We start from the raw sequence: 10451 nt of genomic DNA, 5'->3' as shown, positions 1-10451 counted from the left end.
ACACACACACACACACACACACACACACACACACACACACACACACACACACACACTCACACACTCCTCCTACAACATCCAACCTGAGGGCCCCTGAGGTGATGTGTGTTGGCAACTGGAATTGAGGGTTATAAACCAGTGTAATCCCTGCGGCTGGCAAATTAAAGACCTAATCTCTCCCAAACAGGGATTAACAGTATAACAGAGGGTGGAGCGGCACATGCAGCCCTTATAAATGCACATGCTGAACGAGTGCTGGGCAGGCACAAACACGACACACACAATCCACTAAAATCATAGAGCATCTCTCAAAAATAGGCTAAGCCTCAAAACGAGGCGGCCCTGGAGGAATTATCTGCAGTGTGCATGAGTTTACCTCTCTCGCTGGCGTCGTCCACCAGGACGATCTCCTCCAGCAGCGTGTGCGGAGAGCGGTCAATGACGGAGTGAACGGTTCGTAGCAGCGTGCTCCAAGCCTCGTTGTGAAACACAATCACCACACTGGTGCGAGGAAGATTATCGGGGTATAACTTATTTTTGCACCTACAAAGGGCAAATAAAAAAAATCAGAACAATAAAAACAGCCTTTAATATGGATTAATATTCAAACATTTAATTTGTAGATGCAAAACAAAGAAAACAGAAAAAAGAAGCACACAATCCAGCCTCTGTCTAGCTGTGAAAGAGTTGTGGAGTTGTGGAAAGTGGGTCCGCACAATCAAACCAAACAACAAAAGGGACTGATCAGACTTTCAGTTCAACAAAGACACATTAAGGCTTCAGGCAGTCATTAAAATCAATCAGACCATTATCAGATCATGGCCTAGTAGAAAAAAATATACATTTTCTACAAAACAAAGAGTACTAAGAATGAGTAATGAGGGACCAACACAAGTGATAGTCCCAATTTCAAAGAGCGATACAACCCAGAGATAGTACATCTGCACAGCGACAGTTGATTAATGATCCTAATTAGAGTGCAAGTCATTAACATAGCAAAGGGCAGCACACAAGTCTTCCCCAGAACTAGAGAAGGATGCATACAAAACATCAACAGATGCATTACTTCAAATGCAAAAATTAAATAAAAAAGTTATTAAAAACCTCTTCCGAGGGGGAAAAAAAGGAAATGTTGGTTGAGTGCATTGTTTGCAGGTCAATAAAGTTCCCATGAAACCGTKAACTGAGTGATCCTTGATTCCACATGTTTATGTGTTTCCTGAAGGGAAGGCCCACATCCTGCATCTGCTCTGCTGCTCTGCTGTTTGAATACAGGAGTCCAGCCACAGAAAGAGGGTTAATGTGTTGCACTGAAACTAAAACAAATACATCACCAGCCCCAATCAACAATCAGCCTGCAAACTTTTTATTAGTCACGATTAATTAAGTAGACTGTGACGTCAACTACGCTGTCCTCATTCAGTTGTTTCACAGTAGCTGGGTAAATATGTGATTTTTGTCACTGTTTCACAACGGTGAGAACTAGAAAGACACCCTTTTTAAAGACGTCACCTTGATGTGTCAGCGTGCTCTGCTGTAGTAAATATACCAAGAACCAATTTATGCTTTGAGAACTTAAAACATATCTTAATGCAATGGTTCCCAACCTTTTTTCCTTAAAGCACCTCGCTCTTAAGCCTAATTTACACTACATGCGTTCCGGCTCCGTTCCGCTCCGGTCCGACCTCCGCAGCAAATACACACCCAGGGTGGCGGTGAGCGGACGGTGTTCCGGCAAAATTAGAACAAATCCTATTTTTGCCAGACGCCGGAGCTGCGCCGGAGTCAATTTTTAAAGATTACGTCGCAACAACAGGAAGAAAAACGAGCACAACATCCGTATTTTCAAAATAAGACACTTCTAGACTGGATAATTTGTCTGAATAATGTCGAAATCGCAGCTATATTAATAAATATATGGGTATATTTTTACACAAATGCTGCCAGAATGTATTGTTCTGTTTGGGAAGCTGATGGAAACATGTAGCATGAAGCATATGTGTACACACACGATACACGTGGGTTTTATTTTGAACTCAGAAGTTTCAGAAAGCCGACAGAAAGAAAGTTTCAACATAGATACCAAAAGCCTTTATATTGTTGTTTTCAGCTGTGTTTGGAGTTCGTCTTTCACAGAATTAATTATTTTTTGCTGTGACTTCCACATTATCACTAAATTTACTGCGCGATCTCCTTCCTGTACACCCTCCTTCCTCTGTGTGTCGGACTGGACCGGAGCTGAGTGCAGTGGATGCTGTATAAACTGGGGCACAAAACGAACAGCTGWGAACTGCGCACYGCAGCGCAGCGTAGCGGAGATGCATGTAGTGTAAATCTGGGGTTACTTCCAAGCCAAACTGAGCACCCCCAATCYCTCACTACTCYCCATCTCTGTCAAAGATGCGTCCAACTTTTATCTCTTGAGGGGATGAAAGAGGGGCTTGTGGTTATGAGAAAGAATTCAGAGCAAAGCATTGCACGTTATGTAAAACCCAATTGAATGATTTAAATCTGAAAAAAGACAGATTTAAAAGCACATCGACTTTAATGAAGTAATTTCCAAAGAATTGCTGTTAGACAGTCCTTACAAGAACACTAATCTTTAATAGGCTTATAGTGTAATGGTGATAAAAAATGTGACAGATACAAAAAGTTAATTGCAATTATTTGAATGGCAGATAATCTAATACAATATTAAAATCCCAACATAGAATAATGCTGGGTCAGATGCTGGCATGTAAGTAATGTGTAGCACAAGATATTTCATTTGAAACGTAATTATTTAAATAGAGATTCARCATTTTTCTGAATATATTTTACATTTTTTGATCTGATTGTATAATTTCCAGGCAAGGACAAATAAAGAAACACGATGATTCAAAACTTGCTAGGATTCAAAATTAGCATTAAAAAGCTGAACAAAAAGCATCCTCTACTTAAAATGTTTTTTTTGCTTCTTTGTTTTTAATTTAACGTGTCCCCGAAACATATTTTACCTGTAAAACAGTTTTTCTGTGAATCTCCAAAGAACCAGTCTCTGTGTTCATACATCCTAACAGAACACATTATATGTTAGTTCTGCAGATTTATTATATACAAAAACTGCATATCTTCAGCCCAAAAAAGCAACAAAGGAATAATAAAAAGCCAGTCTTTATATTTGCGGATTCTGTCAGAAAATTGAATAAACATACAGCATTCATAATGTAGAGAACGCTGCAATATTACTGTATAAATGAAATGTGCCACAGGGCGTTAGATCTTAGTTCAGCTTTTAGTGTCCATTTAAGACCTACTGTGGAATAATATGAATATTTCATATAGAAATATTTGCAAAGCAGATAACAGTTTTAATGTAAACACAATAAGGCTGAACTTGGTAAAACGCATGTACTTGTTTCAGTACGAGAAGTCTGAACTGAATTCAAGCAAATAAACTAACGAGGGTTTTAATTTGCCTGTGGAGGTCAGACCAATTGGAAGTCAGAGTTGTAAAGCAACTAAGTAYAAATACTTTGTTACTGTACTTAAGCAGAATTTTTGGGTATCTGTACTTTACTTGAGTAATTATTTTTCAGCCTACTTTTTACTTCTACTTCTTACATTTTTTAAAAAAGACAAGAAGTAGAAAGTCGTTACTTTTATTTCATTTTTGCTTGTTTTCATTTCAGCTTGTTATTGTAAAAAATAAAAACTATCCATATAAACTGTGCCTCCTAGATAGAGTGAATTTAACTGTGGTTGAATGAGAAGTATAAATATATAAAACTCTGATAGTGTATTAGTTTGTACACAAACAAATCATGTCACACTCCAGCAGGACATAATCATTAAAATAAAAGGACTGTACTTAAGAAGTATTTGTATTTCATGAATTATATTCTTACATTTGGCCGCAGCCCTCAGATAGATTTTCATTTTGGGGAAAAGCTTTGTGCAGCCTTGATATATGTATATAAACTGAAACAGCTGGACTAGTGCATCCTAAATTTAACGTCCATTCATTCTTTTAATACAACAGTCATTTCTGCAGTTTTTGGGGAGGTCACCTCCTAATAAATGTCCTTACAGAAAATCTAACTGCTCATTTTAAATCTATACGTTTACTTTTAATACTTAACTACAACAAATATCAGATATAAGATTTTTACTCAAGTAATATTCCTAAAGGAGACTTTAACTTTTACCAAAGTAATTTTTTGATAAGATACTTGTACTTTTACTCAAATATCACTTTGTGGTACTTTATACAACACTGCTGCAAGTTTTGTGTAATTTAATAAAAATCTATTTACCTTAAAAGTGTCTGAACGGCTGAATGCCACTGACACAATGCTTTATGCAATGATTCCAAAAGGGATTATAAATTTTAATTTGACATCAATAGATTGTAATGAAAATAAAAACAGATTAAACAGCCTTAGTTTTAGGAGAAAACAAAAAATAAAAAAAGGGGCAGTAATGAGATTCTGATCTATTCTCTGAYATTAAATTGTCTATCAGTCAGTTTTCTCAAATAAACCTCAGTAAGCAGCTCATCCATCAGCAACAGACAGAACTGATACCACCCCTGTGACTTCCTCTCTCAACTCTCCCAACAGCCAAATGRAATATGATCTCCCTTCCTCCATCTTCATTACTCCCTCCTTCTCCTCCTCGTGATCATCCTGCGCGCTGAAGTGCTTCCTCTGCCTCTGCTGCTGATTATGACAGAAGGAATGTAACAGCAACAGAGAGGGGGTCAAGAGTATACTTATTCTGCAGCTGCCTCTGGAGGATGTTAAATAAGACAGAAACTCTCCGTCTCGGCTGTGGATGTGCTCAAACTCCCCACAAGGAGGGAGGCTGATGATGACAGAATAACTGACTGTAAAAACAGAGTCATGGAGCCTTTCAGCCTTTATTCATAGTAGGCTTTCCTGTTTTCAGATATAAAATTTGGTAAGAGATGCACACATGCACTTTCTTTAAGTTGTGTAATGCAGATTTTTTTTTTTTTTTTTTTTTTGTAAACAGCCTGGGAGGAGGAGAAGTGTTTAGTGGCAGTAAAAACTGAGTAATGAGCTACATGCTGGGTCTCAAGCCAGTGGATTGTGGGAATATTTAAGATGGGTGTGCAAACTGCTTTTAATTAAATAAGATCCCTCTCGCAACACTGCACACACACATATAAACACATATGAATCCAAAAATGTCTCTAAAACACCACMGTCAGCAACCAAAAAAGAATAAAAACGACAGAAAAAGTTGAGTTTTCTGAAAGGTGTGGTCATGGAAAGTGTTTTCATATTCTGGAGACCCAGCCAGCAGGACCCACACCCACACACATGTATGACTGTGCTCCATGAAATGTTCATTTTACATTTACTCAAATGGGAACCCCCTTCACTACAACATATTTACAGAGTTTCACTAAACTTACTGATCAACATACATGTACACACACAAATTAAGTCTGAATGTATGCACGCTTTTACACATGCAAGTGCGCATTCCCTTCGCGTGATATTGACTCCGTCTTATCTCCTAATTGGAAAAGTAGATAGACGGAGGGAAGGCTGAGTGAAAGCACACCTAGTAATCAGCTCTCGCTCAGAGACTAAAACCCATTTCATGGATCAATGTCTTCATTCTTTCCTGCCTGTCTGGTATGCACATGTCTCTGCCTGACAGTCTTATGTGTCTCAGGCTGTCTCTCTCGCAGTGTCATGCTGAAAAGCCTCATTACTGACCTCTGTGTACTCCTTGACAAGATCAGAAAAGGTCAGAGGGGAATTGAGAGCTGAGCTGATTTCTGACTGACAGAACTAACCCTGACGTATCATTAATGCAACTGGTGCTTAGGAAGAAAAATCCTGCATGCACAGCAGTGATAGATCTGCAGGGCTGAAACGATTCCTCGAATAATTCGAGTAATTCGATTATAAAACATCCTTGAGGCAAATTATCTGCCTCGAACAAAGCTTTGTAAAAAATATATACTGTTATAATCAGTGCACTTTAGTCTGACCGGAATGTTATTTGTGTTACACAATGCTCCAACTTAGCGCTTCTGCTAACGGTTACACTGTCGACGCATGTATGCTTGCTAAGCGCTATACTTAGCTTTAGAAGAAGACAGAGTGAAGAAGAGTGCCAAAACGAAGCGCTCAGACAAATTATAAAAAGCATAGGAACATTTAAAAGTAAACATAATTAGACGAAAATGAGCAATGAGCTGCACATCCTCTATGTTTCTGCACTGGAACAAAAACAGCTGCTGCATGTACCGAACGCCTCCAGGGTTAACAACAGGTATTTGTTTATGTTCCTTTTGCAAATACRCTTACCTAAATCTGTGATAATCTGTCATGTTACAGATGTACAAGGAGGAGGTATATTTAAGCTAACATTATTTGTGCTGACTAATCATGGTGACCTGGCAGGGTTTTATTAAACAGTGTGTAAGCTGTGTGATTAAAAACAACACTTATTGTAAGTTTGTCAGATAAAAATAAAAGCACAGCAACAGATCGACAGCTTGAGCTGAAACATGTTTATTTGTTGATATGCTTTTATCTTAATTTAAATGAGACACTTGGAATGAATATTGTTAAGTTTAAAAATATTTATAGTTACCGTATTTATTCGTGTATAATACGAAGGTGCTGGAATACTTTTCCCCCTTTTTTCCACATCATGTCTCCTGCCTGGATCTGTTATTATCTCGCTCTGAAGCACGGAGGAGTCAGAGCTAAGCTTGTTTCAACTGCTTTTTAAGATGTGGCCTCATTTACGGACTCAATAATTTTGTGAATGAAGCYGATATTTCAGTTAAAATACATAAGTAAAAATATTTATCYGAGTATAGTACTACCCCCCAACTTTATGGATGATTTTATGGATTAAATTTTACTTATTATACTTGAATAAATACGGTATATTGAAATTAATCTTACATAAGCATCATAATGCCTTCCTGTTTCCAATCCTGCATATTTTTCATGGTTATTTTTTATTGTGCATCTAAAACTTCACAAATTAGCATATCTGTAAATTGTAACTAAAACTTGTTGATTCTCAGCAACCCACTTGCTGAAAGTGTTCACAGATCTGTTGTCTCTTATTCACAGTAAAATGTACTCAGCAGTACAAGTTCTGAATTTGACATTTCTGTCTAGTTTGACAGATTTAGGCTCATCTCCTGACCTGGGAGTCATTTAAACAGTGACGTGTCGTTTGAAGAGACTCTGGAAAGCTGCTTACCCCTCTAGACGAACATCAGGAAGCGAGCGATTGAGCGCGATCATCTCCGAGGCCATAAGGTTGAACTGGTTGATCTTAAACATTTCCTTCATTTTCTCCTGGTTCTCTTTAGGGATCACCACTGGCTTCCCGCCTTCACCTGGTCCGTCTCGTGGTCTGGACAGGGCATCTATGGCAGACGCACGCATGTATTTAGTCTTTGAGATATGTTATGTGAAGAATAAATTGTAGGTATGTGGATAGAAGCACGTACCGTTCCTTCCAGGCAGTCCTCGCTCTTTCTTGTCATCACATTTGTTGCACTCGCTGAAGTAGAGCAGAATGAACATGTCCAGCATCACCCAGACCAGAGAGGTGGCTAAAACCACCTTACAGTAGGCGAACCTTCGCATCCTAAAAATGACATTAAAAAGAGGTCAAAAATGGAGGAATTTTGAACTTCTAGTGTTCCAAGCCAGTTTTTTAATTTTGTCTTTATTTGGGTGGAAAACCTTTTTTGAGCTTTATAWCATGTTACAAAGTCAGTCCCTTGTCAAAAACATACYCAGAGTGTCGAAAGCWGTAGGAGTTTCTTAAAGACAGCTGAGGCCAATTTCAAGGCGTTCACATTAACTATGACGCAAAATAACCTTTTGTTTTTAACAACACAATAAAGACAAACATTATAGACAATTGTGCAATATTTCATAACAAAGCAAAGAACCAAAACAAACAAAAAGAAGATACAGAGATAAGAGAAAGGAGAAGTAAAATAAATAAATAAACTGAGCTGTAAAGTAAAACAAAATGTGCTTTGTCTTAATATTAGTCAAAATACCAGTATTTGAGGATTGGTAATTAATAAATATAGGGTGATGTACACAAAATTAATTTGCATAAAAAATAAGCAAATAAATAATAAATWAATTAATAAATAAATAAAAGTAAAAAAATGAATCATCTGTTTAAAGGGGCAAATAAATAAATAAATAAGGACATACCTGTATTATTCAAATACAAGAAAAAAATCATAAGAATCTATTAAATGCAAAACGTAAAACGAAAACGAGTGATAATATAAATATGTTGTACAAGGATTATATCAATAAAAATTATACAAAAGGGGATATTAATAAATACATACATTTCATGAAATAAAAAAATAAGAATCTAAAAAATGCATACCTGTAATATAAATAAATAAATAAGTCATTAACAAAAAGATCATGTAAATGTATTGTATATAAGTTCATAAAATTAATTAAAATAAATGAGTAAATAAATGAATAAATACATCAATCAATGAATAAATAAATAAATAAATAAATAAATAAATAAATAAATAAATAAATAAATAAATAGGCACATGAAAGTATTCTGAATTTGTCTATGGCATGAGTATGTCACTGGCCTTTAGGGGATTGAGATAACATAATTTTTGATATATACAGCTTTTTCATAACGACTGAAGGTTACTTTATTGTGGTATAGAACTAAACAATGTGCCTGGAAAATACAAAATACCTTCCCCCTTTAAATATCAGCCTGTTCAGATGTGTTCCAGTACCACAGTTCATTTACTCAGATATTTATTACGTTGTTGTTTTAGGGGTTCTCTGCAGTGTTTGACTGCAKCAACTGTGGATATTATAAACACACAACTTGTGTGCAGTTTTCTACTGAGGTTAACAATGTGAAAGGTAGAAAAAACAGGAAAGCTACAGTGGAATATCTCAGTATTTCTGAACACGGTCTCATTTCACCACATAACACAAAACGATTCCCCCCACATCAGAGCAACACTGTAAGAACAGCAGCAGCAGAAACAAGAAATGCCACACCAAGCTGTCCCACACATCTTTGAGATTGCCTCAGGGTAACAGCAAAATGCCAAGACATATAGACTTTTATTTGCGGAGCACCAATTCAGAACAAATTCAGAACGGAAGAATGTTTGAGCCTTAAGGTTACACGAGGTTGTAGGAAACCATACGTCCCTCTCAGCCACAACACATTTGCTTTTAATATCCAAAATAACTGCAAAGGAAGTAACTGAATATTCCTCCAAGTCTTTGTCTGCTGCAGAGCTGAGCTGTTTTCTCTGYGTCTCTGAACAAACTGGCATGTCGGCTGCCACATCAACTTTAATTAGCTGTCGCTAATTTTGCAGCACACTCCACGCTCTGATCATAACAATACTGTAATTTGGACTGCGGAGCTATTTTTTTCCCTCTCCGCCTGCAGTGAAAGTAGAGGTGGGCGAGCAGGGCTACTAATGGCACTAAACTTGAGCTTGCTCAAGAAGTTGCACATAATTAATAAAATTGTTCTGAAAGCCATGGAGTTTAAAATTGCTTGAATTGTTAAAGTGTAGTTCAACAAGCTGTCCTCCTGCACGGTTACAATTGATCCTTTGTATATGAGGAGAGGAGGTGAGGTTCCAAGTGTCTTGGAGATAGAAAGGAATGCAGCTTCACAGCAAATGATTTTAAAATTTTGAATTGCAAAACAAAAGATTTGATCTTATMAACCACTGATCAACATCTTGTCACAGCATTTAGCATCATTTTCTTTAATCACACAGACTCTCTTGGGTAGTAAATATAACCTTGACTTACAGTTTTCCATCTGGCTGCCATCCAGCATTCTCTGTAACAGACAGTGGTTGGTTGTTCAGAATGATGAAACCGAGGGAGTTTTCTGTAATCCATTTACCCTTTTCTGGTTTCTGCTGAAAATCGTTCTGGCTTCAATAAAAAACGAGTTTCAGCAGAGCAGAGTCCTCTCCTTTGTTGCTGATATTGTACAATCCAACACAACCRCATTTAATGTTTGATTTAAACACAACAAGTCGCTGCCTTACATTTTCTGTAATCTAGCACTAACACATCTCCAAATGAAGGACATGATGAACTTTCAGACAGGCTGCATCTCTAAAAGCCGCTTGTGTGCGCTACTTGTTTTATGAAAACATAAATTTGCGTGACTCTCCTTCAATTATGGTAATAAATTTACAGATACATGAATATTTAATTGCCCAACTACATCCTAAAGTTAAGGACTCCTCATGATAATTATTAATAATTTATCGTAGTAAATTATTATTGATAATAAATGATCAGAACTGTGTGCAGCAGATGATCTGAGTCCAGAGTTGTCAGTTTGAAACCTTCTGAAGCTCTTCTGTGTGACTCTAGGTGTGACAGAGTGTGGATGGTTGATTGTCT

The 10451-nt window shown here is 37.1% G+C and overlaps 1 protein-coding gene across 2 annotated transcripts in view; it reads right to left on the bottom strand.

Moving 5' to 3' along the window:
• The window catches only part of galnt1 (UDP-N-acetyl-alpha-D-galactosamine:polypeptide N-acetylgalactosaminyltransferase 1), an 81605-nt gene that overhangs the window by 18263 nt on the left and 52891 nt on the right, over positions 1–10451 (bottom strand). For both annotated transcript variants that reach the window (XM_014021860.1, XM_014021859.1), the window contains exons 3-5: positions 7499–7638; positions 7246–7414; positions 377–543 (exon numbers count right to left, since the gene is read on the bottom strand). In XM_014021860.1, coding sequence (XP_013877314.1) covers positions 377–543; positions 7246–7414; positions 7499–7637 — 475 coding nt within the window. In that variant the 5' untranslated portion in view covers position 7638. The remainder of the gene's footprint in view (positions 1–376; positions 544–7245; positions 7415–7498; positions 7639–10451) is intronic.

The sequence above is a fragment of the Austrofundulus limnaeus genome, unplaced genomic scaffold, assembly GCF_001266775.1.
Source record: "Austrofundulus limnaeus strain Quisiro unplaced genomic scaffold, Austrofundulus_limnaeus-1.0 Scaffold308, whole genome shotgun sequence".
NCBI lineage: Eukaryota > Metazoa > Chordata > Actinopteri > Cyprinodontiformes > Rivulidae > Austrofundulus > Austrofundulus limnaeus.
This window is presented reverse-complemented; position numbering and strand designations above follow the sequence as displayed.